A 24714-nucleotide genomic window follows, 5' to 3' on the forward strand; every position below is an offset into this window, starting at 1 on the left:
TATTTCAAAGTCAGCGAAATCTGCACTAGGCATCACTGCTTGTTTGTTCATCAAACAAACGGCAAAATTAGAAGATCAGTTGTCACCGTCGTGAAGGAATATTTCAATAATGTGATACAGCTGAGCAAGGTTTACTAGAGTCGGTCGACATACTCTTTGTAGAAGTCGAGTATTTGCGTATTTTACCCCTTCAACAGCTCTGGTAAGTGCTTTAAATTCATTTCACCGCAATATACCAAAGCGATTTTTGGAATGTGGTTTATTCTCTATGCCAATGCAAACAATGCTGGTTTAAAGTATACTTTTATTCAAACAAAACGCAACAGTGACATGCCTCCATCATCTTAATTAAACAGTCTACGTCTATCCGTCCTTCACTGGCTCACCTGAATGACGACGTAATTCTTCTTCTCTTGCTCTTGATAATGCCACAGCTTTATCATAGGGTGAAATAAGAGGAGTATTGGATACAGGCAAACCCAACAACTTTCGAAGACTTCTCCAACCTGAACGGATATGATACCATGCTATAGTAAATAGTCCTTCTTCGAATACGACTTTCATTTGTTCCAAGGTATATCCTTTGGTTTCAGGAAGGAATAGAAATTGCATTAATATTCCTAAAAAGTTAAAACCTGCATAGAAACCAAATGATCCTTGTGGTCCCCATGCAGCTTCCATCGAAGGCCAAGAGAAAGAAAGTGCAAAGTTGAAAGCATTCACAAAAAATGTGGTAACCAAAGTTCCTGCTGCACGTACATAAGTAGGAAATACTTCTGCACAGAAGGTCCAAGGCACTGGACCTGCACCAGGAGAATAAGCTACGATGAAGAATATAACTCCAATTATAAAGAATGCCAAGTTCACTTTGCGATCTCCATAAAAGGAAAATAATACCATCAATAACATTAAAAACATAATTGGAAAAGTGACCAATTGTAATGTTCTTCTCCCATAGCGATCAATAGTAAAGAATACTATCGGAGTAGCCATCATATTCACAAAACCTGGAAATAAACTAACTGCAACAGAATCGCGTGAACTCATATGAATGTTCTCTTGAAAGACAGTGTCAATATAATTCATAAAAACATTCATTCCACTCATTTGTTGAAACAACATTTCCATGATGCCAACCAAAACAGCTCTCCTCAAGAAAGGGAGTCGAATCAACTCCAACATCAAATTTTTGCCTTCTTGAAGTCTTTCATCTTCTTCAATAGATTTCTTAATACGAATGAAATCCTTTTCAGCAGTTTCTGGATAAAGTCGAAGTTTCATTAAATTACGCTTAGCTTCTTCCAATCTGCCTCTTTTGATTAACCATCTTGGAGATTCTGGAGCTGTCCATACAAGAAACACTTCAATGATAGAAGGAACCATAGGAGCTCCAATCATAATACGCCAACCTGTTACTTTATAATCCACCCAAACAAATATCACGTTCACCAAATAGCCAATAAAGATGCCAATAGTAATTACTTGCTGATATAGAGATACTATGCCACCTCTAATACTCGTAGGAGCCATTTCTGCGAGAAATACAGGTGCAGTCTCTCCAATAATACCATAAGAAATGCCAACTACCAGACGCCCAGGAATAAATACTTGCCAAGAAGGAGCAAGTGCTTCCCATAAACAGCCACCTGTAGACAAAATGGCTGCTACATATATAGAGAACCTTCTTCCAAAATAAGTATTGGTGTATAATGCAACAAATACTCCAATAAAAGTACCAAAATAAATACAAGACACCATAACTCCAACCAAATTGGTTCTAGAAGAAATATGAAAGTGTGGTTTGTAACCTACTTGTGCTCCACTGATGGCAGAAATATCAATACCATAGAACAATACTGCAACAGAAGCTACAAATACGGACCAATAAAATACTTTGGTTTGTTTCCATGGATGAAGTTTTTCTTCTTCTGTTAAATATTCATCATCCAAATCTTCAACAGTTTCTTCTTTCCAGTTTTCGTTTTCTGTTTCTGTATATATGTTTGCTCTTTCCTCTGTAAACAAATTTTCGTTAGCCGACATACTCATAGCAATCAATAAAACTGAAAATGAGCCCTCGTCCTTTAAGAGAGTGAGATAATATCCAATTCAATGGACAAAACATTTTGGGTCGCTTTATACTTCTCTTCGTTTCATTGTGTCCGATAGACAATGGCCATTCTCTATTCAGAAGGATTATGTCATTTGGACTTGAACTCGTGAAAAGCATTCTATTCAGAACGGGACAACTGCTCGATAGTCATTATACATGTCCACTTGTCTACTTTTATAAAACAACACATTCGGAATTTATTGGATAGTAAATTATTTTGTAGGGTCAACTGCCACTTTGATAGAATTCTTTCCTTCGTTGACATACTGAATACCTTGAATGATATTGTCTAAACTCAATCAATTCATGAGTGAAAACCGTTCAACAGGACTTTTTCGACGAAGAATTATATGAATAGCCACTTTATATATCCGTTATCTCCACTGCAATGGGATTTAAGGGTCCATTCAACAGAAGTCCTATCTTTGACAATCGCAAACTCCAGAATTCTTTCATTTTTCCGAATAAGGTTGAGACTTTGTTCTTCAGTTTTAGGGTTTCCAGTAGCTTCTAAATGACAATTACATCCATTTCCATCTGTCAATTCCTTAAAACCATTCTCACGTTAGTGTTGCGAGGAACCAACAAGGTTTCTTCTGTCTCAATGAAACAGGGAATTCAGCCAATCAAGCTCTGAAATTCTTCAACGTTGAAAGGCTGAAAGGATAGAAGATGATGCATTCCCTGAATGGAATTGTGTCTTCAAAGCTGCAACATTGGCTAACGGGTGATCAACTCCACCTATAAACACTAATATCAGAAATAGGCCACTGAAGAATATCTTAAAGAAGTAAATTTACCAGAGGAAGCTTCAATACTCGGATATGATATCGCGATGATTCAAAATGACCCAGTCTAAATGTATAATCTCAACTAACATTTCTAGAAAGATCGTTATGCTCATCCATAATGGCCTTTTTAGAAATTTTACATCAGTCTGAATTGAGAATTTGACAACCGTCGCCAGCGGTATACTTTTCTCAGTTATTCCTGAGTCTATCAATTAATTCCATAATGGTCACTACTTGAGAATACTGAAAACTTCTATAAGATTCTTGTGAGGATATTTAAGACCAAAAATTTTTAAACTATCTTTATTGGTTCACACAAATTGTTTCTCAAAACACTAAAACAATTCAACCCAAATAATGCCCAAAGAGGCAAACAGATATATTTCTACACTTTTTCTCAAGTCTTCAGAATTTTAAAGTACTCGAAAGTTATATTAGTGCTTCCAAAAGCTGATGCCACCTTGTTAACGATAACTTTCCTTGTATTATCTTTCCACGAAAGATTAACCTCAGCTCTTTCTTTTTCAACACTTTGGAAAGCTTTAGAAAAAGTGCCATTTGACACGTCTAAGGATAGTCCACCAGCCATTCTCTTGAAAAGTACAACGACTCGTACAACACTTTAGCACTTTAATAACTCTTCTAAAATTTACACTATTTTCTCAAAACAATAAAGATTGTACTTGAGGCGTTCGTAGGGAAGTTATGAGCCCAACACTGCAAACTCTCCCTTCAAACATTTGGTGAGGAAACCAAGGTCTAATAAAGAAATGCTGAAACAATAGGATCAACCTGGTCTGCAGAAGATGGAGGAGACAGAGTTTATACAAATGAGACATCCTTCCGGAGTGAAAAGTTCGAATCTGAAAACACAATACTCTCTGACCGATAGTATATCAAATATATGTGAATTTGTATAAATATCTGGAGTAGAAGTAACCTTTCCTCAGTTACATTTGGTGAGAGCTACTGCGTGTGAAAAAAGGAAACCGATGAAACAAAGGAGTTCTGAACAGTTGCCTAGCTTTGAACACGAACTACGAAATTCGGTGGTACTCCTTTTTTGCCACAAGTTGTAAACGATAGTTTGAATAGCAAAGAAAGGCATTTATTTAAATAAATTCATTGTCCTTGTATTGCTCCATTTCAAGCAAACTTTTATATCAACAACCTTTTCATTATATAGAAAGAGTTGACAATCTTGAACTTTTCTAGACCTTGGAATCAAAAACTTTGGCTATTTGTCCATTTCTCTTATCCTTACTCTGAAAAATAGAATATAGAAAACTCTTCAGCTTTTGTTTATTCAAAGATGTTTTCCTATTTTGGTGGATAACCAATGACTTTACTAACTCTTTTGTCATGTTCCTCTTTTTTTAAATTCTCATTTGAATAGGCTAGATAAAATAGAATTCTGATTTGTGACTACAATAAATAAAATACTTGATAAAGGAGTAAATAGACACTGTGATGTCTTTATTGTTCTCTATCCAAGTTTCAAAAATGGAATATCTTCAACAAATGATTCTCACTGATGGAAGATAAAATGAAATACTCTTCAATTCTTAATTTGTACTTTTACGATGAAACTTTAAGCTATTCAAAAACAAAAGAGCATAATTTGTTTAAATGAAGAGTTGTAGTAGTAGCACCAAACGAGACTAATGAAATTGCCATTCATTCCGTGAAAAGGTCGGCAAAGGGCAGTCTGATAGAAAATGGATTCTTCTTATCCGACCCTGTGTAGTTGGCTTAGAGACTTTAGTCGAAATTCTGTTGCCTTGAAAGATTCCACATTTATTTGTAATCAAGGAAGTACAAGGTTTACATTTATCAACGATTACGTAGTTCGTTGTGAACTTGGCAAAAGATTGGAGCAAGAATACTTGTTTGAAGACAGATCGTCTTTTTCTTTTTTAAACAGAAACAGTGGGAAGAAGGTATCTTTTCAGGTGCAAGCAATAGAAGAGGAGAAGCTCTTTTTGGAAACTGAGTTTTTTAAACTATCATATAAACCTCAAAGAGATTGCAATGACTTTAACGGTATTCGAATCTCAACTCTGTCTGTATTTAGACTCAAGTTTATTCAGGTCAGTTGTTTATCCAATTGAAAGGTTCTGAAAACGCACAGTTTTGTCCTTGTACTGTGGAACAACACTCAAAGCACAACTTGGGAGGTACTTGTCGAACTTTGGATGAAGCAAACGGGTGGAAAGTATGCAATTGGAAAGGACAACCTATTGCGCCCGATGTAGATTTGGGTATAGGTATGATTTCCTCCAAAGGTTTTGTGGTAGTCGATGACTCGAACACTCCACTGTTTGATGAGAGTGGTTGGCCTATTTCTTCTTCACAAAGAAATAATATTTGTGATATTTATATATTTTGCTATGGCTCCGACTATAGAAAAGCTTTGCAGTTGTTTTGTCAAGTATCAGGAAGAGTGCCATTGATTCCTCGTTACATTTTAGGGAATTGGTGGTCTCGATATTGGCGTTATTCCGAAGATGAATTGAAAATGCTTATCCAACAATTTGAAAAGTATAGATTGCCATTTTCAGTTTCTATTTTGGACATGGACTGGCGTAAGTAGTATTCATTTACCTCTTTGTTGATATTTATGATTTGATAGATATTGTGGACTGCAAATTGCATGATTTTCAAGTTTTTGGTTGTCATCCAGGATGGACAGGATACACATGGAATAGAGAATTGTTTCCTAATCCTGCAGCTTTGATTGATTGGCTTCATAAGAAGAATTTAAGAGTTGCTTTAAATTTACATCCTGCAGACGGTGTTTGGCCTCATGAAGAAGTTTATCACAAGTTTGCCATTTCGATGGGACTATCGGAGAAAGACATCGAAAAGAATAAACCAATTCCATTTGATATTACCAATCCATTATTTACAGAGAATTACTTTCGGTTATTGCATCATACACAAGAAGAAGAGAATGGAGTTGATTTTTGGTGGATGGGTAAGTTTCATATCTAATGAAAGTGTTGAAATGGATTAAGATATTGAACTGTGTAGATTGGCAACAAGGTACGAAAACTTCTCTAGAAGGAGTTGATCCGTTATTTGTCTTGAATCATTTTCATTATTTGGATCATGGAAGAGAAAAAAGTCGTAGACCTTTTATCTTTTCAAGGTTTCCTGGATTAGGAGGTCAAAGATACCCTATTGGCTTTTCTGGAGATACTCATGTCACTTGGAGTAAGTTTGAGTCGTTGATTGTATTATTTTGTTAATAGAAATAATCAGATTCCTTGGCCTTTCAACCTTACTTTACTGCAACTGCTGCAAATGTTGGATATTTCTATTGGTCTCATGATATTGGAGGACATTTTGCTGGTATAGAAGAACCACAATTATTGGTTCGTTGGATACAGTTTGGTTTGTTTTCTCCCATTTTAAGACTTCATTCCAACAAAAATCCTTATCATTCACGGTAAGTTCATAATTCTTTTTTTTTTTATGGAAATGATGTTATGATATTTATCTCCAGTCATCCATGGATGTATGATGTGGATATTTTGCAAGCTTGTCAAAATGCAATGCAACAGAGACATTCTTTCATTCCTTACTTATATACAATGGCTTGGCGTGCTACTCAATATTGCATTGCATTGATAGAACCGATGTATTATTCACATCCCAACTTTGCCAATGCTTATGCTTGTCCTGGTCAATATTGGTTTGGTTCGGAATTGATTGTAGCTCCTTTTGTAGAAAGAATTGATTTCTATTCCAAACATTCCAGACAAGTAAGTAATGAAGAATGGAGAGAGACCATTCTCAATCATGATATGCTGTTTTAGGTAATATGGTTACCTCCAAGTGTGGCTCCTTGGAGAAATATTTACACTGGAGAAGCTTTTGAAGGAAATCAATGGCACATTATTTATGGAAGACTTGAAGATATCCCTGTATTCGGTAGGCCTGGTGCGATTATTCCTCTTTCAAGAGATGAAGAAGTGGAGACTGATTCTTATCGTTTTCCTATCGATAATCCTTGTAAATTGGAACTTGTCGTCATTGTAGGTGATAATGGTAGTTTTCAATTATTAGAAGACGATGGTAGAGTAGAACCTCAAGTTGAATATGAAAAAGGAGCTTGTATGACCCTTTTGGAGTTGAAATGCGAAAGTAATCGAATAGAAATGAATATTGCTAAAGCACAAGGAGATGTATCGAGTGTTCCAAAGCAACGAGATTGGAAAGTTACTTTTCTTGGTGTATCAACTTGTTTACATATAACAACTTATTCCAATGGCAGTATTATTTCTTCTACTTGTCAAGTAGTAAATGAACAGCGAGAATCTATTTCTATCTTCTTGGAGAATATCTCTATCCAATATGATATTAAGATCATACTGGAACCTATTGAGAATAACTCAATCTATTCCTTCAGGGATAGGAGAGAAGAAAAGATTCGTCAATTATTGTTTTGTTTCCATCTCAACACTGTGGTTAAAGAGCGTATAGATAATGCTCTTGATTCATTGAAAAAGGAACCTCATCGCTTGGATGAAATATCGGAACAAATGCTTTCCAATTCTCAAAAGAGAGCCTTGTTGGAATACTTGACATGTTGTGGTTGTCATTGTGCTTGGAACGCACGTCCTCATGCTCCTTTTGTGGTTTGGAAAACAGATGATAGTTGCATAGAATGTAATTTGTATTGGTATTCTAAAAAGGACGGAGAGAAGCAGCCAATAACTTGGGAAGAGAACATGAATGAAATGATATTATGGAAGCAAGTCAGTTATCAAGGAAGAGAGAATATTCCATCCGATTGGAATTTGTGTATGGAATATGGCAATATTCTGTCTGTTGTATTGGATAATGAATGTCCATTTTAAGAAGACTATTTTGTCATTTTGGAAAGACAATAAAAAATAAGATTGGAATATTGAGAGCATCATCAACAATAGTTTTTTGAGAACATATAGCAGTATTTATCATTTCTTTGACTGTTATCCAAAGCTGTCGAAATCTCAAAGAGGAGGAATCGATCTCTTCATCCATTCATTCATTCTCATTTCTCTCAATTCACTTGGATATGAAGGGCGTAGGAAAACTCAAACCTAGCTGTCTATTATATACTACTATTTGGAAGAGAAAGTTTTCAGTTGCACAAGGAGCAGTAGATTCTGGCACCAAGTCTCAAGTCCCTAATAACCTTAATAGTAGCTTGCAACAAGTAGACACCGAAATATTTGAGTTGATAGAACAAGAGAAAAGAAGACAAACTCGTGGAATTCAACTTATTCCATCGGAGGTAAACGAGCTTCTATCTATCTTGTAATATTTTTATGTATTTCTCCGCAGAATTTTACGTCTCGAGCAGTATTGGAAGCAATAGGTTCTTGTTTAACCAATAAATACTCTGAAGGCTATCCAGGAGCAAGGTATTATGGAGGAAATCAGTTCATAGACCAAGTTGAGTCTCTTTGTCAGAAAAGAGCGTTGGAGGCCTTTCATCTTAACCCAGAAGAGTGGGGAGTGAACGTACAAGCACTGTCTGGTTCACCTGCTAATCTTGCAGTCTATACAGCCTTATTGCGTCCACACGATAGAATTATGGGCTTGGATCTTCCTCATGGAGGACACTTATCACATGGGTTTATGACTGCTAAGAAGAGAGTCTCTGCCACAAGTATCTTTTTTGAGTCTATGCCATATCGATTGAATGAAAGTACTGGGCTAATAGACTATGATAAGTTGGAAGAAAATGCCGCTCTATTTCATCCCAAGTTGATAATTGCAGGATTCTCTGCTTATTCCAGACATTATGATTATGCAAGGTTGGTATTTGTCTATTCTGTACAGAAGACAATAATCCTATGGAATGTATAGAATGCGTAAAATAGCCGATCAAAACGAGTCCTATTTGATGGCAGATATTGCACATATATCTGGTTTGGTTGCTGCAGATGTCGTTCCATCTCCATTTCCTTTTGCAGATGTAGTTACAACTACCACACACAAAGCACTACGTGGTCCTAGAGGCGCTTTGATATTCTATCGCAAGGGAGTCAAAGGCTACCAAAAGAATAATCCAAAGGAGCCAATCTATTATGACCTGGAAAATGCTATCAATAGTGCAGTATTTCCAGGTTTGCAAGGGGGTCCTCATAATCACACCATTGGTGCCTTGGCAGTCGCATTGAAATTGGCTACTACGGAAGAATTTAAAGCATATCAACAACAAGTTTTAAAGAATTCCAAACGTCTTGCAACCAGGTTACAGGAACGAGGATATCATTTGGTTAGTGGTGGTACTGATAATCATTTATTATTAGTTGACCTTCGCCCTAATGGAATGGATGGAGCTAGAGCAGAAAGAGTGTTAGAAATGATTTCTATAGCAGTAAATAAGAATACTGTTCCTGGTGATAAGAGTGCTTTTACTCCCGGTGGCATTCGAATGGGTACACACGCTATGACTAGTCGTGGACTGTTAGAGAGAGACTTTGATAAGTGAGTTGAAGTATTGTTTTTGATAGTTTGGAAATAGATTGTTTATGTATTATTAGGATAGCTGAATTAGTGGATGCAGGAGTTTTATTGGCTGCCAAAGTGAAGAAGAATTCTGGTCCAAAACTCAAAGACTTTAAGGAAGCTTTGGAAAACTATTCAAATGAAATTGAAAACCTGAAGCAACAAGTTGAAGAATTTGCTTATAGTTTCGATACTGTAGGTTATACAAAACCACAATAGAATGGAGTATCTCATCATCTTATGGTTGATTTTTAAGTCGACGGTTGCAATAAAAAGTGGGCTCAGATGCTTTGTATTTTCCATTATTTCTTATTTTGTAGACGATTCTTAATGTGGATTTGTCGAGCGACGACCAGAAACCTGATCAAAAGACTATGTCCAAGACGTTATACCTATATGAGACAATATGTTACTGAACCTCAAGCAGAAAAGGAAACTATTCGAGTTACTTTTGTGTTACAAGATGGAACAAAAAAGGAAATTGAAGCACCCATTGGAAAACATATTCTACAGCTAGCTCACGAACACGACATTGACTTGGAAGGTTGGTAATGACAGTTAAAGAAGCTTACCTGGTTTAGGATTATAGAATTTAGAAAGAGTTGCAAGGCTTTGTACTTATAAAACTTGTTAGGTGCTTGTGAAGGCTCTCTGGCTTGTTCCACTTGCCATGTTTATTTGGACGAGAAATCCTACAACAAGTTACCTGAACCTTCAGACGACGAAAACGATATGTTAGATTTGGCCTTTGGACTGACAGAATAGTAAGTTGATAATAAGTAATAACATTGATTTATTTCTCAAGTATTCTCAAGTTCAAGGCTGGGTTGTCAGGTAGTTGCCAGTCCAGAATTAGATGGTATGGTCATCACTTTGCCTCCAGCTACTAGGAATATGATGGTAGATGCACATGTCTCAAAACATCATTAAGGAGTTTGACAACAATTTGGAGCAACTTGAGTGTATATATAGCAATATATAGTCCCTCCAACTTGATGGTATGAAGCAACTCTCCATCAAAATGATACCTTGAGGATGATGAAAAGTTTTTCTTCGTTTTCTGCTATTGAATGAATGAATGAATGAATGAATATTCGCCATTCTTCGATTGACAATTGCATCTCAATAAGTACAACTTGTCGTGCATAGCCATACATATATATATCAAAACCCTTTCTAAATACATTATGACTATTCTGAACTGAAGGATTCCTTTCCTATACAATTTCTAATCTCTTCTATAATCATTTTGCGGTCTTCTTGAAACTGCTCATCTGCCTAAGGAACAAGTGCTTTCAATCCCATAAGCCACTACGAAGAGTAATACAATACCCTATCTTCATGAAAATGATCCAAGAACTTCACAAGCTGCTCCTTATTCTTCCATAAAATATCTTCAATGTCTTTGGGTTTGCTAGGATTAGCTACAAATATCTTGAATATCTGAAAGGCTTCAAATTGAATACTCTTGCTTCTATCTAGTAATAAATTCATCACGATCTTCAGATTGTGCGTCTCTGAAATATATTGTCTCATAATAGGGAGATTGGTTCGTTCCGTCAACAAGGAACTCAATAAACGAAGCGACTAGGATCAATAGATGAGACTTTTATCGAAATAGAATGGTATCCTTACCTGTCTTCTAGTCACATAATTGGAAGACTGCAACAATTGGCGAAAATACTGATTCATGACTTGGTCATAGTTTGACTGTAAATATTTAGCGACCACTTGTTTATGCTTTGTAAGAAGATCCTTGAAACTAGAAAATGCATCTGAAGCTACATCGAAGTTGTTGCTTTCAATATAACCAAGAAATAAACCAAACAGGTCAGAATAGAGTAACATTTCTGCTAAAGTTTCATATCGAATGCATTCTCTGAGCATAGAACCACAAGGAAGAGCAGTTTCTGTATGTTCGTAGCTATACAAAGTAAATTATTTCAGCTACCAAGAGAAGATCCCCTAGAACAACATACCCTTTGATCAAAGCTTCCAAAATTTGTGGAGTATTTGCTATTCGATCTAAAGCCGTTGGTTTCACAGGAGATCCAGCTGCTTTCAAAGAGGTGTGTAACCTCTGTGTCTCACACCTTCGTAGAATGTTATTGAACACTTGTGCTGCGTCCTTACGTGCCTCAAAATCCAGTTCCTAACCATGTTCGAAAACTACTTTAGTAAACAAAATAAACGTTTCACATAAATAAAGAACGTACATGCATTCCTTGTGCTAATAATAGTAAAAAATCTGTCTCTCCTGCTATTGATGTTACTTCAGTGGCTGCCTCTTTATCCGCTGAAGAAGATCCACTGGACTCGGAAACAGTTTCACCTTCAGGTACACTTTCTAAACCACGACTCTTGGACTGTTCGCTTTCAGCACGAAGGAGAATATTCTTTACTTCATCAAGAAACTTGGAGACTTCCAACCGAACCTGCAAGATGCAACAAGAACAACTTGAACCTTGTGTGCATACACCTAAATACAGAACTTACTTTGTCTATATCATAAGTATCACTCTGAATGTCTTTTTCAATTAAAATAGAAATATTCTGAATAAACTTGTGTGCATTGTCTGAAATGGATCGTCTTTTTGAAAAGAAACTTAACATATCATACAGAAATCACAATGGATAAAAACTGATATTGGCTACGATCGTGTGGAATGAATGGAGATACACGTGGTTATACGGCTTGAGAATCTTATGATAAGTGTTATTAGGTTTTCTTAAAGGTGCCTTTTTGAGTATGGAATGAATAGAGATGAACCGAGGATTATTCTTCAAATCAAACTGGAAGTTGTTTTCCTAAAATTTGAAAACAACAAGACGGGAAAGGTTTTTGTTCAAGACTGAATCTTGGAAATGTTTGTATGTTTATATTGAATGCTATTCTTTCTCGCAAAAAGTTGTCTTGGCTTAAAACAAAACTTGCTATAGATGGGAAGAAAACACAAGTCTGTTTGAAGCCTAGACCAATTTGAACCTTTTCTTAAGAACAAATATAGTCCAAGATGAAACTTGGCAACTCTTAAAAAGTCTACTTCATATACACACACAACCTCTCTCTCTCTACCATTCAATCTCTTTCGATGTATAACATAGAGAAAGGAATATTTTTCTATAAAGACAAAAGAAAAGACTGAAATTTCAACAGTTTTCTCTCAAAATATGGCGCGCCAATTCTGATTGTCTTGAAAATCCAATTTTTGGAAATTGAATTTGTACTGATCATCCATGAACAATGACAACCAACTCTTCCAAAAACTATTGAAAGGAGCAGATTTAAAAAGAACCTTACAAGAACAAGAAGATTTCATACATAGTTGTGGAGAACTTTTCAATCCATACTATGATTGCAACCCTTATTCTGGGGATAAAGGAGCACCACAGTTACGCTTGCTCACAGAAAAGGGAAGAGGCTTTGCAATTGCCGCTAAAAACAAACTAGGTAACTTTTGAAGATTCAATCAATCAACGCTTTTGACTTTGGTTTAAACAGAAATTATTCTAAAGTTCACTCGACAGTTTGACACCCTATGTAGAAAGGACTGGAAACAAGAGTTCAGTTTGACAAATGAAGAATACGAAGAAATAACTTGTACCTTTTTTTCTTCATGGAAGCGCTGTCTGGATATTTTATTTGCAAACGAATCACTATTGAAAATGAAAAATGAAAGTGATTTGGAAAAGTGAGTCTAGTATCGAAACATTTTACCAGAAGACTCTAACAAACTTCATTTCAACCGCATAGATATTCATACAACTTCATTGCAAATGCTTTAAATAGAGGATTGTGGGTTGAAGCTTTGAAAGAATGTCTTCGTTACTTGTTGCATCTCTTCAAAAGACTTGGCGGCCTCAAAAATGTAACTTATCATTCTCTTCTCCAAAAGAGTACCATTCACTCCATTTGTAACAGCATTCAAACAAATTGGAGAAAATACTACTGGACTGAAAAGCTCAACAATGACTTCTTTCTCATACTATTTTCTCTCTGCAGAGCACTAAGAATGTCTTTGGAGGAACAACAATATTTGCTTTTGTTCAATGAATGTAGTTTGGAAGTCATTCCTCTTCTTCATATCATCATTGATATATGGAGAGACATCTGCAGTATGGATGAGAGTAACAGAATCATTACCCATGTTGCAAATATTCTAAAGGCACTTCGACAAGAAGTATTTCTTGTTCTTCAACAGATTTTCAGGTTGTATGAAGAAGAGAATATCAAGAGTCCCAATCCAGTAATAGAGTCATCCATAGAACTTTATTGGCAATTTCTTGAATGCCAACTATCTATTTGGGAGAATGGAGATAATGCCAACGTAAAAGAAGATAAACTTTGGTCTGTTCACTGGCTTCATCTGATAAATAATATCATATTCAATGCGCATAAAAATTCATCCATACGAGAATTAGTGCAGCAAGTGTTGAGGTAAAGCAATTGCCTTTGAGAAATGCTCCAAATTTTGAAATGCAATCCTTGATTTACTTAGGAAGATCAAAAAGAAAACAAGTTTTCGCAAACTTCATAGTCATTGTCTGTTAAACTGCAAGCTTATGATGGATATGTGTAGATGGTTTCCTCAACAAGATTTAAAAAGAACAGTGAAAGAATGGTTAGATGTTTCAAAGACATTAATAGAACTGTTTCATACGTTTGAAGCATTTTCGATATTTGGAGAAATTGAGCAGAAAAGATATTCTTATATGCTTTCATTGCAACAAAAAGATTTTCAAAAGTTCCTTAGTTGCTTTGAAAACGATATGACGACTGTAGAAAATGATTATTGGATCTATGACTTTATGCTTCATCGATGGACATTTTCTTATGTGAGCTTCCATTTCCAAAATGCCGTTTTCCTACAAAAGGTCTTGCAAAGCTTTGGAAACATACTCAAACGTTCTTATTACAAAGTGACGGTAAATGAGGTAGTGAAAACAGAATTGTACGATATATTCGATGTCATCAAGGTTAGCTTTCTATTGACTTGTTGCATGGTTTATGTAATGTGCTGTATTTATATAGTCTACAGTCATGATCTGTTTACATGAAGCTATTCCGGATGAAGCGAAACTCTACGATGTATTATTTCCAGCCCTGGAAGGAATCCATTTGTTTATATCTGGTAAGTAACATCACTCATACCATGAATTCAAATGGATAAAGCTATTGTAAGCATCTTCTCCATCATCTAGTGATTTGATCAAGAATGTGGCGAAATTATTTCATAACATTGCAGCATTGCTTGTGCAGAAGAGAAGTAGTTTACTTATCGCATCTATTTGTATGAGGCGTTCTATAGAGTTGCGAGAGATGATCAAAGGCGAAAAGGAGAATCAGATGAGTCGTTTTGGATTATTGTGTAAAATAATGTTACGTCTTTCCGAACCCTGTGCTTGTGCATCCATCATATTGGAAATGATCTATTATGCTGATCCCTCCAATTCTCCTTCCAAAATGCAAATACCTAGCGATATCTTAAAGGCATTGAGTTGTTTTGTTTATTGGTGTGAAAACAATGAAAGTTCTTTGCAGGAGGTGGCTGTCGTTAAAAGATGAAAATTGGCTTTATTGACTAACCTATTTTGAAATAGTATTTTGGAATTTCGGCTCTTGAACAGTTAGCTATCCAAGGTGGTCCCAGTGCTGTGGAATTTGCCTTTCTTGCATTTCGTCTTCTTCAATGGAAAGTGAACGATCACTTTACCCAACTGTATCATACTTGGTCTTGTGAAAGAAACTGTGTTATAGTTCTTCAACGTCATTGCAATGATCCTGTCACACAATATTGGCTTCAACTGGAAATCTTACGATTCAAATTTTATGAAGACTTGACGTTGATAGACGACCCTATTTTACCATCAAAAGTATGAAAGTCTTTAACAAAAGAGTTATACAAAGATTCTCATTTTGTCTTCTTAGTATGATGACAGAGATGAAAGCACATCTGCTCAAGTTGAATGCTTGCAATGGATTCATTTGAGTTGGAAGCTGCTTGTGGACTTGATGATGAATAACTCCAATTATTCTTTCCAGTAAGTTTCTATCTTCAAGATATTATTCCTTATATATCTCATTTTTCACACCTTTTAGGAACTCGGGTATATTAGAATTATGGAATAACATTTTACAATATTCTCCTCAAATAATTCGCCCAATCATTCTGATTCATTTGTTTGAGATACTTGAATGGTTTTGTGAAATCTTTTTAGTGACCCAAAATTCTCAGCTTTTATGGACTGTAGCTCAAATGCTATGTCATTTTATCACTGTCTTCAGAGAAAATTGTCCGATTGACACGGTCCGTATAAGAGAGTATCTAACATTTGTTTCAGCTGTTGCACTAAAGAACTATCGACTCTATGAAAATGCCCAAGCGCTATTGAGTTATAGCTGTTTAGACAACTCTGTTGGTATGAACTATGACTTTTCAATGTGGACCCATATAATAACCCCCATAGGAGAATCTGTGGAGCTGCTTCTTTTACGATTTGCATTGGATATCTGTTCGTATGAAAAGTCGAATGAGTTTAAAATACCCAATTTAACAGTGAGTATTGTTTTTATAAAGCTTTTGTATTCAAAACCCAATAGATACAAAAGGATTTGTATCCTTCCAAATCCTCTCATGCTTTGTACAAATTCTATCATTCGCAGTATCTTTGGAAGAAAGGTAACTTGAAAGGATCCTATGATAAAGCGTTAGAAGCTGTAAAGTTATATTTGGCTTTGTTGCAACAATCAAGTTTACAGTCTCCAGCGAATTGTACTACGATAGAAGAGAATGAAGAATTGAAAACTTTGAATGTAGCAGGTACACATATAAAAATGAAGCCATCTTCTACCGATGTCGGCTTTATGAATGATCTTAGACAAGCAGCTGAATGTCTCGGCTGGTTGGGAGAAATATGTGACAAGCTTGGCTGTATATCAGAAGCAGAGGTCTGCAGTTCCATATTTTGAACACTTTGCATGAAAATGACTCAATTTCATTTCTAGTATTATTGGCAGTGCTGTTTGGATGTCTTTCAAAGGATTCAATGCGTTCCTCGTTTCTTTGAAACCACATACTATTTAATGATATTATATAGAAAGTCATTACAGATAGACAAGTTCAAAAGGTAGCTATTCCGTTTCTCTCTCTCTCTCTTTATATGAAATGAATGCTTGCTAAATTTCTGTAGAAGCATAGAATCATTTCAGTTCTTGATACAAGAAATTCAACAGAATCTTCAAGATTCCGTATTACAAGCCTTATCATGTTTCTATCTCAAAAGGCTAAGTCTTATGAACGAAATGGTCCATCTTCATCTGTCATCTTCAACAGCTTGTTGTCTCGAGCAATTAGAAGAATGCAATGAAATTCGCAAAGACCATACTTTTTGGAATTTGACCGATTCTGGCAATAACTATATTGCTTCCAGTAATAGCTACAAATTGTGCTCGATCATTACAAGGCGTTTTGTGGATCCTCATGATCAAGCCATTTGTTTCTACAAACATGCTAAAAAGGATATTTTTGCAATATCACAAAGCAATGGTAGAGTTTTTGATTGGAAGTGTACTCTTTCTTCTTCTCGACAACTAGATCATGATCTTATGCAACGAATATCTGGTATCACTCATCTCATCGAACAAGGCAAGTCGAGTTTTTTTCACTATAACTGTATATAATTTTGAATAGCATTACAAATTGTTGTTTATGACCCAATGCCGTGGTTACAGAAGCGTCTATTTTTGTTGATGGCAAATATGAAACATCTGGGAACTTCACAATATGATGATTGTCTCTACTTTGTTCAAAAAGCTTGTGGATTGGAATATTGGTATCATTACCAAGTCTATCAAAGTAACCAAGAAGCACAAGAGTAAGTTATTATTCTCGAGGTTACGAATCTTTTTCAATTCGACGATAGCTACGAACTTTCTGAATTGAGCAAAGCCATGCAATTGAAGTGGCAAGTATCTGTCAATGAGGCCAATCTATCTTTGGACAACATCCAACACTTGTTGTCTTCTTGTTCATCTTGTCCTCTTTTGGAATCCTTTCCTAAGGAATGGACTATAGTTGGATTGACTCCGGATATAAATGGTAACGAAATGTATTTATGGCTTAGACCAGGTAACGATAACTCAAGGATAAAAATTCCTATGGCTTTTCACACTTTTTTCAGGTAATCATCAAATGAGAGAAACCCCAGTTTTAGTAAAATATCCATTGAAGTCGGTAAGTAAACATATGGCATTTATTTTTGAAATGGATTGACGAATACTACGATGATTTCTGAACAGTTGGAAGATGGCAAAAATACTTTGGAGTGTATAAAAAATTGTTTAGAAAGGTTGATTCAAGCGAGTCATGATCAAGCAAGTGGAAAAATATCGGAAAATCTAACCATGGAAGAAAAGTCTTTGTGGTGGAAAGAAAGGAAAGAATTGGATGACAAGTTCAGGTATGGAAACTTTCTTGCAGCAGTCATTTAAAATCTAAAAGTATTTGAATAGTGAGTATATGCAAGAGTTGGAAGATACTTTGTTTGGTGCATGGAAGATTTTCTTGTTATCTATGCATAACTCTAAGGAGAAGCATACAAATGTTGCATTTGATCAGTTACAAGAAAAAATTGGAAACGAATGGATTCTGGATAGACAACTGTTTCATATCATATTTAGTAGAAGAATATTTTTAGATAGAAAGGAGGATTGGCTATATTTGTTGAAGTATGCCATAGATTATCGTCATCATTCCTCATCTCAGCAACCTAAGCTACTTAAACAACTGGAAGAATATGTCGACAAGTGGTGGATGGCTAAGGAATTGGGCAAAACTCGTTCAAAGTCTTTAGGTACAAAACACTATAAGCAGTTGAATTCCGACTCTACGATACTTTTGGTTCTGGATGATACCCTTCTTCCACTACCTATAGAGTCTATTCCATTTCTAAAAAAGTGGAAACAAGGCGTCACCAGAATAAGTAACTTGGAACTTGCAGATTGTCTATTTTCCCAACAGAAAAAGTCATCACAATACAATCAGAGAGAGCTTTGTTACGATGTATCTTCCCGAGACGCATTTTTCATACTTAATCCAACAGGTGACTTGAACAGAACGCAACAAAGTTTTGAGAAACTTTTTCAACAAACTTATAAATGGGAAGGCGCAATAGGTCCTTTACAGAATTCTTCAAAAGATCAAGCAAAGGAGTTGGTTGAAAAGCTTTCTCGTCATCAACTCTTTGTTTATTGTGGACATGGAACTGGAGAAAAGTTCATCCCTGCCAAACAGATAAGGAAACTTGAACGAGCTCCAATAGCACTTTTGATGGGTTGTAGTTCTGGAAAGCCCTCTAGTCAAGGTATCTATTCGCCAATTGTCCCTTGTTTCTCTTTTCTATATGCACATGCTCAAGCAGTCGTGGTCAACTTGTGGGATGTTACTGATAGAGATATTGATCGCTTCACTCATTATTTATTAGAAGAATGGTTTACAACATCGTCGAACAACAATTCTGCCATTGATTTGGCATTGGCTATTTTACGAGCTCGTGATCAGTGTTATTTTACCTATTTGACTGGTTGTGCTCCAGTGGTTTATGGTTTACCTTGGATAAGAACGACACAATAACTGAGCACCAAAAGTTTCAATTACCTTAAGATGATATTACCTAAGAACTCTGTTGATCATCCTTTTCTTGTATGGAGTCTCTTTCGTACTACTGAGCGCTTCATACTTGGTTGTTTATTTCTATACAAGGTAGTGACAAAGTTCTTTCTTTTATTGCACAGAGACAATATAATAGTAATTGGATTAGCGTCATGTTTCTCCACTCTTACCTCGTGCTTGTCGCTTTATTCCCAACTGTAGTGAATATGCTGTTCAATCTATTCAACAGTTTGGAGTTGAAAGAGGCCTTATATTAACTATTTGGAGATTGATTCGTTGTCAGCCTTTTGGAGGGTATGGTTATGACCCTCCTCAGTGGCCACCTCCTTCTTGGTTCAGAAGAGGTTATTAACCACTATGGCTTATTTATTTCTCGTGTATGACAATAAAGGAAATGAGTTCTATCCAACCCATTAAGGATACCATAAGAAAAGCAAAGGCTTGAGGAAGAAAATAATGTTGTAACAATAAATAGATCACTGTAGCACAAAATGGTCGAGTGCTTACTGTAGAAGAAGAACATGACAAAGTTTCATCGACTTGACTATTCCATCCTTGACAATAATAATGTTGTTGTATATTACATAATATCGATTCTTGTCCATTGGATATCATTCGTTTCCACATATTTTCACCAGAATGAGAAAGAACAGAGTAACTCATGATGAAACAATTCATGATTCCAAAACTCGTAGTTAAACAACAAGTAAAAAATAACCATATCCAATAACTTATCTTCACCCAAAGCTTATAACTTTTGTTAGCTAACCACATTCCCATAACAAATATCCACAACAATAGAAAACCTCCCATGACGATGGCAACTATATTGCTGTGCCGTAACAGGAGAGTATAAAGAGTATTCCATTTCAACTCTAACAACTTGGAAGAAGGTAATGTTACCCAACACCAAATACCTGTTGCCAATAAAGTTGCACTTGCACACTAATAAAGTTTAATCAATTGTAAAACAACCCAAGAGTATACTTGCCATGTATACAATAAGATAACTCATTTGATAAGTACAAGGAGTTTTTTTGTTTACTAGTTGAATAGTTGGATGGGGACAAGATAAGGAAGGAGAAGGAGGAGGAGGAGGAGGAGTTGACGAGTTCATCCATTGTTGAGATAAACGCCTTTGAAATAAAACGGAAGAATACGTCAATTGTTCTGTACTATAAAGCCACGGACTATTCTTTTCTTCTTCCCATATATCACAACTATGGTTTGATGTGAGAGAGGGCTCTACACGTTGTTGAATAAAGGGTGAATGATGATAACATCCTATACCAGTTTTCTTATGGTGTCTTTTATAAGAATCGCTTATATTCATACTATTATTAGGTTGAGAAACTTCCGTACAAGACATAGTTTCATCTCTATCCTCGTAACTCTTCATTATATGATTCAAAATGAAATGTTCTTTTCTCCAACCAAATATTTCAATATCGGTCTCACATGTCCTTTTGACAAACTCTAAAAGAAAATATTTTACTTTCATAACATAAATAAGAAGAAGAAGAAGAAGAAATGAAATGGATATGAGGAATCCCATTTTTGGTTCTTTTCTTTGGGTTGATGAACTCAGACTAGAAGAATATTCTATCTGTTATTATGTTTTTATACAATCTAACGTTACAAAGACCTTCTGCTATCTATTTCTCTGTACACGGTAGTTTCTCTGCACCGAGAGCTATTGAGTTGGTTCTTGGTCGTCAAACCTCGTTGGAGTTGGTGAGGCCCGATGAGCAAGGTATTATCATACTATCATAATAACGACTCAAGTAAAGGAATAGAATAGGACACTTGAAAAGCTTATGTTTCCAAGAAATATACGGTATCATTCGCTCTCTTAAAGCATTTCGTTTAACTGGCGCCAAGAGAGACTATCTATTGATCGGTAGTGACTCTGGGAAAATTACGGTACTTTTATACAATCCTTCCACTTATTGCTTTGAAAGAGTTCATATCGAAACTTTTGGAAAGTCTGGATGTAGGAGAATCGTACCTGGAGAATATCTAGCTACTGACCCTAAAGGACGAGCTTGTATGATTGGCGCTATCGAAAAGCAAAAGTTTGTCTACGTATTTAATAGAGATGCTTTAGAGAATTTGACAATATCATCCCCTTTGGAAGCTCACAAGTCTTCGTTTATTTGCAATGACATAATTGGTTTGGATGTCGGTTTTGAGAACCCCATTTTTGCTGCCTTAGAAAGAGCCTATGACCCTCCAGAAAGTCCAAAAACTTTGGTTTTCTATGAATTGGACTTGGGATTGAATCACGTTGTACGTAAATTGGCTACTCCTGTGGAAGCTGATGCCTACAAGGTTCTTCCTGTTCCAGGTGGTAGGGATGGTCCTGGTGGTGTTATAGTCTGTAGTCTTCAACATATACGTTATAAGACTCTACAAAATAATTTACCCGATTATATCTGTTCTATTCCATTAAGAGAAAAGAATATTTCACCAACTGAAAGAGGTAACTTGGTGGTAGCTTTTGCTCTGCATCGACAAAAAGGTTTATTCTTTTATTTGTTGTGTACTGAATTGGGTGATTTGTTCAAGTTGGAAATGGACTGTACTACAATAGAAGAAGAAGAAGAAGGTTCCGATATTGTTATGAAAGAAATGAGAATTCGTTATTTGGATAGTTTACCTTGTCCTGTGAATGATATGTGTATTTTAAGAAATGGATTTTTATTTGTTGCTTCGGAATATGGCAATCATGGATTTTATCAGTTTCGAAGTCTTGGAAGAGAACAAGACTTTTGTTGTGTTGGAGTAGAGGATTCCAAATGGTCAAATGAGCCTGTTTATTTCTCTCTTCATAACAATTTGGAAAATTTGTTATTGATTGAAGAAATAGAATCTTTGGCTCCTTTAACTTGTTGGCAAATTGGAGATTTCTATGGAGAAGGATCTCCACAAATTGTTGTAGGAAGTGGTAGACGTCATCGAGGTTCTTGGAAAACTTTGCGTCTCGGCTATCGTTGGACCGAAATGGCAGTTTCTGAACTTCCAGGATATCCTGTTGGAGTGTTTACTGTACGAGAACAACAACAAGACTCGTATGATTCTTATATTATTGTTTCGTTTGTAAATGCATCGTTAGTACTCTCAGTAGGAGAAACTGTAGAGGAAGTTTCGGATAGTGGCTTTTCTACTTTTGTCTCTACCATTTTTGTGCAATTATTTTCAAATAATTCTATTGTTCAAGTACATGCACAAGGCATTCGACATATTCGACCTGATTTACAAACCGTTCATGAATGGAAACCACCAAAAGGATTGTTTATTCAAGTGGCAGATGGAAATGCTTCTCAGTTGGTCATCATTTTGAATAGCAAACAGTTGTTATACTTTGAATTGGATGAAACAGGAATGTTGACTGAAATTCAGGAAGTGGAGCTTATTCAAGATCAATCGTATGAGTCTTCATCTTTCTTACCTTGTGTTTCTATTGCTCCTTTAGTTGCTGGACAATCCAAAGCTTCATTTGTTGCCGTTAGTGATGGAATTTCTTATTATACCCGCTTGTATTCTTTGAAAAAGGAATCTTGTTTGAAACCTATTTCTTTACAAGCTTTGGATACGGTTGCCAATTCGGTATTGTTGATTGGGTTAAGTGCCCCAGCGTCATCGAGAAGTGAACTTGTGTTATTGATTGGTTCTCATTCCGGTATTTATATAAGAGCCTTGGTGGACCCCATTACGGGAGCCTTGAGTGAACAACAAAGTCGTCTTGTGGGTACTCAACCCGTTCGATTACAACGAATTGAAATTCAAGGAAAGCCAGTTGCTTTGGTAGTTTCTTCACGTTCCTATTTGGTATATTTAGACAATCATTTATTGTTACAAACTTTACCGATTGGTTATGACTGGGTATTCGATCATGTGGTAGGTTTTTGTTCTGAACAATGTCCAGATGGAGTGATTGCTTGTTGTGGCTCTTCATTGTGTATTTTATCCTTTGAAGAAGACAGAGACTTGTTTCAAACCACTCATTTATTTCATAGCGATACACAACCCAGTTTATATACTCCACGAAGACTAGTCGATAGGGAAGATATTCTATCTTCTTCTATAACAAACTATACGAGGAATAGAATATTAACATTGGAATGTGATCAACAGATTGTTATTTCTCCTCAAGACATTGTATCCCATTCTAGCTCATTACGTCAAACAGGATATCCATTAGGTCCTATTGGAAGTTGGAGTTGTGCTATTCAACAAATGACTTTTATGGATAACCAATTTCCTAATCATGAAGACCCAGTTGAGTCTACCAGTTGTCGTTGGCAACAGAAATGTGAAATATACAATTCAGAAACCAAAGAATACATAAGTAGCATATGTTGTATTCGTTTTTCTCATGATTCGAGTAGTTTATATTTGTGTGTTGGTGTTGTTATGGATTATGCCTTGCAAGTTACCAATCCATTGGAGAAGAATCCTACCAAAGATAATATCGATATTCAAAGAGAGTCGATTGTATTTCCACGCAGTGAAATTCGAGTCTATCGATGGAATGAAACTCAATGGGAATATATTCATACAACTCCTATTCAGGATGCTTCTTCTCATAGAATGGAATGGAATTATGATTATGGAGCTTCTCATTTATCTTTTCATGCAGCTTCACGTTATCGAAATGAAATCATCACAACTATGGCATCTTTTCAAGGTCATCTATTGGTAGCTGTGGGTACCAGTCTTAGAATGTATGACTTGGGAAAGAAACAATTGTTAAAAAAGACTCAACATCCTAGAGCTACTCCTCATAAAATAACTTGTATAGAAACTTGTTATGATCGTATATTCTTAAGCGATGTACAAGAAAGTGTATTTCTTTATCGTTATTCGGCAGCTGATAATCTATTTTTATGTATAGCGGATGATTATTTACCCAAATGGTGTACAACTATGTGTTTATTGGATTATGATACGGTAGCTATTGGAGATAAAATGGGTAACATTAGTATCCTAAGACTACCACCAGAAGCTGGAACCTTTATAGAACAAGATCCAACTGGAGGTTTATTATCTAAAGAAGCACCTCATCATTTTCAATTGGAAGCTTGTTATTATGTTGGAAGTGTCATTCAATGCTTATCTAAAGTGGAATGGACCACAGGAGATGTGCCTTTATTATTTTATGGTACATTGGATGGAGCTATAGGAGTAATGATTCCTTTACGTTCTACTTTGGATATGGAATTATTTCAAGCTTTAGAACTGCAATTGCGTGAATATCGTTCTCCTTTATGTGGAAGACATCATTTGGCTTATCGTTCTTATTTCTTTCCCGTTCGACATGTCATCGATGGTGACCTTTGTGAAGAATTCTATCGACTCTCATTGGAACAACAAGAAAAGATTGTCAAAGAATTGGATCGTTCCATTGTCGATGTCCATAGGAAATTGGAAGACTATCGTGAAAGGAGCCCCCATCACCATCCACCAAACGAAGCCCAGTGGCGGAAACAACATGGTGGCGGCGATAAGGCATCCAAAACTTCTTCCTTGTGGGTATTCCAATAAAGTCTTGGAGGACAAGAAAACTCATCCCTACTAGTAGTAATAGATGGGTATGGTTGAAAAGTGAAGCTTTGATAATGATTCATAT

At 36.0% G+C, this 24714-nt stretch overlaps 9 protein-coding genes across 10 annotated transcripts; 5 read left to right on the plus strand and 4 right to left on the minus strand.

The window, feature by feature from the left end:
* Positions 1-115: 115 nt before the first annotated feature.
* Gasu_44530 (MFS transporter, SP family, sugar:H+ symporter) lies at positions 116-2070 on the minus strand. Its single transcript, XM_005704409.1, has one exon. It carries the CDS (start codon positions 2047-2049, stop codon positions 364-366), a length of 1686 nt encoding a protein of 561 aa, XP_005704466.1. The 5' UTR covers positions 2050-2070; the 3' UTR covers positions 116-363.
* A 965-nt stretch (positions 2071-3035) lies between these two features.
* Positions 3036-4050, minus strand: Gasu_44540 (uncharacterized protein). The gene is made up of 2 exons (XM_005704410.1): positions 3875-4050; positions 3036-3828 (listed from the first exon to the last, which is right to left on the minus strand). The coding sequence occupies exons 1-2, from the start codon at positions 4010-4012 to the stop codon at positions 3727-3729; spliced, it is 240 nt and encodes a 79-aa protein (XP_005704467.1). The 5' UTR covers positions 4013-4050; the 3' UTR covers positions 3036-3726.
* A 560-nt stretch (positions 4051-4610) lies between these two features.
* On the plus strand, positions 4611-7818 carry Gasu_44550 (alpha-xylosidase). The gene is made up of 7 exons (XM_005704411.1): positions 4611-4947; positions 4995-5489; positions 5537-5881; positions 5938-6120; positions 6169-6355; positions 6413-6671; positions 6726-7818. Exons 1-7 carry the CDS (start codon positions 4623-4625, stop codon positions 7767-7769), a joined length of 2838 nt encoding a protein of 945 aa, XP_005704468.1. The 5' UTR covers positions 4611-4622; the 3' UTR covers positions 7770-7818.
* Positions 7819-7930: 112 nt separating this feature from the next.
* Positions 7931-9721, plus strand: Gasu_44560 (glycine/serine hydroxymethyltransferase). Its single transcript, XM_005704412.1, has 4 exons — positions 7931-8188; positions 8239-8714; positions 8767-9390; positions 9447-9721. Exons 1-4 carry the CDS (start codon positions 7970-7972, stop codon positions 9628-9630), a joined length of 1503 nt encoding a protein of 500 aa, XP_005704469.1. The 5' UTR covers positions 7931-7969; the 3' UTR covers positions 9631-9721.
* Positions 9722-9730: 9 nt separating this feature from the next.
* Positions 9731-10571, plus strand: Gasu_44570 (adrenodoxin-like ferredoxin 1). The gene is made up of 3 exons (XM_005704413.1): positions 9731-9955; positions 10046-10175; positions 10227-10571. The coding sequence occupies exons 1-3, from the start codon at positions 9742-9744 to the stop codon at positions 10339-10341; spliced, it is 459 nt and encodes a 152-aa protein (XP_005704470.1). The 5' UTR covers positions 9731-9741; the 3' UTR covers positions 10342-10571.
* A 4-nt stretch (positions 10572-10575) lies between these two features.
* On the minus strand, positions 10576-12610 carry Gasu_44580 (calcium binding protein 39). Its single transcript, XM_005704414.1, has 7 exons — positions 12182-12610; positions 11908-12114; positions 11628-11846; positions 11391-11563; positions 11047-11335; positions 10744-10998; positions 10576-10689 (listed from the first exon to the last, which is right to left on the minus strand). Exons 2-7 carry the CDS (start codon positions 12022-12024, stop codon positions 10603-10605), a joined length of 1140 nt encoding a protein of 379 aa, XP_005704471.1. The 5' UTR covers positions 12025-12114; positions 12182-12610; the 3' UTR covers positions 10576-10602.
* A 10-nt stretch (positions 12611-12620) lies between these two features.
* Positions 12621-19421, plus strand: Gasu_44590 (separase). The gene is made up of 18 exons (XM_005704415.1): positions 12621-12862; positions 12914-13103; positions 13415-13849; positions 13911-14388; positions 14444-14543; positions 14595-14956; positions 15013-15285; positions 15341-15453; positions 15512-15831; positions 15880-15968; positions 16013-16360; positions 16418-16539; positions 16603-17033; positions 17103-17286; positions 17335-17540; positions 17593-17645; positions 17711-17871; positions 17924-19421. The coding sequence occupies exons 1-18, from the start codon at positions 12649-12651 to the stop codon at positions 19041-19043; spliced, it is 5199 nt and encodes a 1732-aa protein (XP_005704472.1). The 5' UTR covers positions 12621-12648; the 3' UTR covers positions 19044-19421.
* On the minus strand, positions 19092-20540 carry Gasu_44600 (hypothetical protein). Of its 2 annotated transcripts, none has more exons than XM_005704416.1 (2): positions 20074-20540; positions 19092-20027 (listed from the first exon to the last, which is right to left on the minus strand). In XM_005704416.1, the coding sequence occupies exons 1-2, from the start codon at positions 20479-20481 to the stop codon at positions 19449-19451; spliced, it is 987 nt and encodes a 328-aa protein (XP_005704473.1). In that variant the 5' UTR covers positions 20482-20540; the 3' UTR covers positions 19092-19448. The 2 variants fall into 2 exon arrangements, with proteins under 2 accessions (XP_005704473.1, XP_005704474.1); XM_005704417.1 differs by having other exon boundaries at positions 19426-20027.
* A 150-nt stretch (positions 20541-20690) lies between these two features.
* On the plus strand, positions 20691-24711 carry Gasu_44610 (splicing factor 3B subunit 3). Its single transcript, XM_005704418.1, has 2 exons — positions 20691-20835; positions 20884-24711. The coding sequence occupies exons 1-2, from the start codon at positions 20697-20699 to the stop codon at positions 24627-24629; spliced, it is 3885 nt and encodes a 1294-aa protein (XP_005704475.1). The 5' UTR covers positions 20691-20696; the 3' UTR covers positions 24630-24711.
* The last annotated feature ends 3 nt before the right edge of the window (positions 24712-24714 follow it).

The sequence above is a fragment of the Galdieria sulphuraria genome, assembly GCF_000341285.1.
Source record: "Galdieria sulphuraria unplaced genomic scaffold scaf_41, whole genome shotgun sequence".
Taxonomy (NCBI): domain Eukaryota; phylum Rhodophyta; class Bangiophyceae; order Galdieriales; family Galdieriaceae; genus Galdieria; species Galdieria sulphuraria.

Coding starts and splice junctions, on each gene's coding strand:
- Gasu_44600 (XM_005704416.1), bottom strand. CDS start 20,481: ATGAAGAGTTACGAGGATAGAGATGAAACTATGTCTTGTACGGAAGTT. Junction 20,028..20,073: donor GTTATCTTATTGTATACATG/GCAAGTATACTC, acceptor AAACTTTATTAG/TGTGCAAGTGCAACTTTATT.
- Gasu_44580 (XM_005704414.1), bottom strand. CDS start 12,024: ATGTTAAGTTTCTTTTCAAAAAGACGATCCATTTCAGACAATGCACAC. Junction 11,336..11,390: donor TTGGAAGCTTTGATCAAAGG/GTATGTTGTTCT, acceptor TACTTTGTATAG/CTACGAACATACAGAAACTG. Junction 10,690..10,743: donor ATCATTTTCATGAAGATAGG/GTATTGTATTAC, acceptor CTTGTTCCTTAG/GCAGATGAGCAGTTTCAAGA.
- Gasu_44610 (XM_005704418.1), top strand. CDS start 20,697: ATGTTTTTATACAATCTAACGTTACAAAGACCTTCTGCTATCTATTTC. Junction 20,836..20,883: donor GGTGAGGCCCGATGAGCAAG/GTATTATCATAC, acceptor GGAATAGAATAG/GACACTTGAAAAGCTTATGT.
- Gasu_44570 (XM_005704413.1), top strand. CDS start 9,742: ATGTGGATTTGTCGAGCGACGACCAGAAACCTGATCAAAAGACTATGT. Junction 9,956..10,045: donor ACACGACATTGACTTGGAAG/GTTGGTAATGAC, acceptor AAAACTTGTTAG/GTGCTTGTGAAGGCTCTCTG. Junction 10,176..10,226: donor GCCTTTGGACTGACAGAATA/GTAAGTTGATAA, acceptor AGTATTCTCAAG/TTCAAGGCTGGGTTGTCAGG.
- Gasu_44560 (XM_005704412.1), top strand. CDS start 7,970: ATGAAGGGCGTAGGAAAACTCAAACCTAGCTGTCTATTATATACTACT. Junction 8,189..8,238: donor TTCAACTTATTCCATCGGAG/GTAAACGAGCTT, acceptor ATTTCTCCGCAG/AATTTTACGTCTCGAGCAGT. Junction 9,391..9,446: donor TTAGAGAGAGACTTTGATAA/GTGAGTTGAAGT, acceptor ATGTATTATTAG/GATAGCTGAATTAGTGGATG.
- Gasu_44530 (XM_005704409.1), bottom strand. CDS start 2,049: ATGAGTATGTCGGCTAACGAAAATTTGTTTACAGAGGAAAGAGCAAAC.
- Gasu_44590 (XM_005704415.1), top strand. CDS start 12,649: ATGAACAATGACAACCAACTCTTCCAAAAACTATTGAAAGGAGCAGAT. Junction 14,389..14,443: donor ATATATTCGATGTCATCAAG/GTTAGCTTTCTA, acceptor GTATTTATATAG/TCTACAGTCATGATCTGTTT. Junction 15,286..15,340: donor ACCCTATTTTACCATCAAAA/GTATGAAAGTCT, acceptor TTGTCTTCTTAG/TATGATGACAGAGATGAAAG.
- Gasu_44540 (XM_005704410.1), bottom strand. CDS start 4,012: ATGCCTTTCTTTGCTATTCAAACTATCGTTTACAACTTGTGGCAAAAA. Junction 3,829..3,874: donor GTTTCCTTTTTTCACACGCA/GTAGCTCTCACC, acceptor CTTCTACTCCAG/ATATTTATACAAATTCACAT.
- Gasu_44550 (XM_005704411.1), top strand. CDS start 4,623: ATGGATTCTTCTTATCCGACCCTGTGTAGTTGGCTTAGAGACTTTAGT. Junction 4,948..4,994: donor AGATTGCAATGACTTTAACG/GTATTCGAATCT, acceptor AAGTTTATTCAG/GTCAGTTGTTTATCCAATTG. Junction 6,672..6,725: donor ATTCCAAACATTCCAGACAA/GTAAGTAATGAA, acceptor ATGCTGTTTTAG/GTAATATGGTTACCTCCAAG.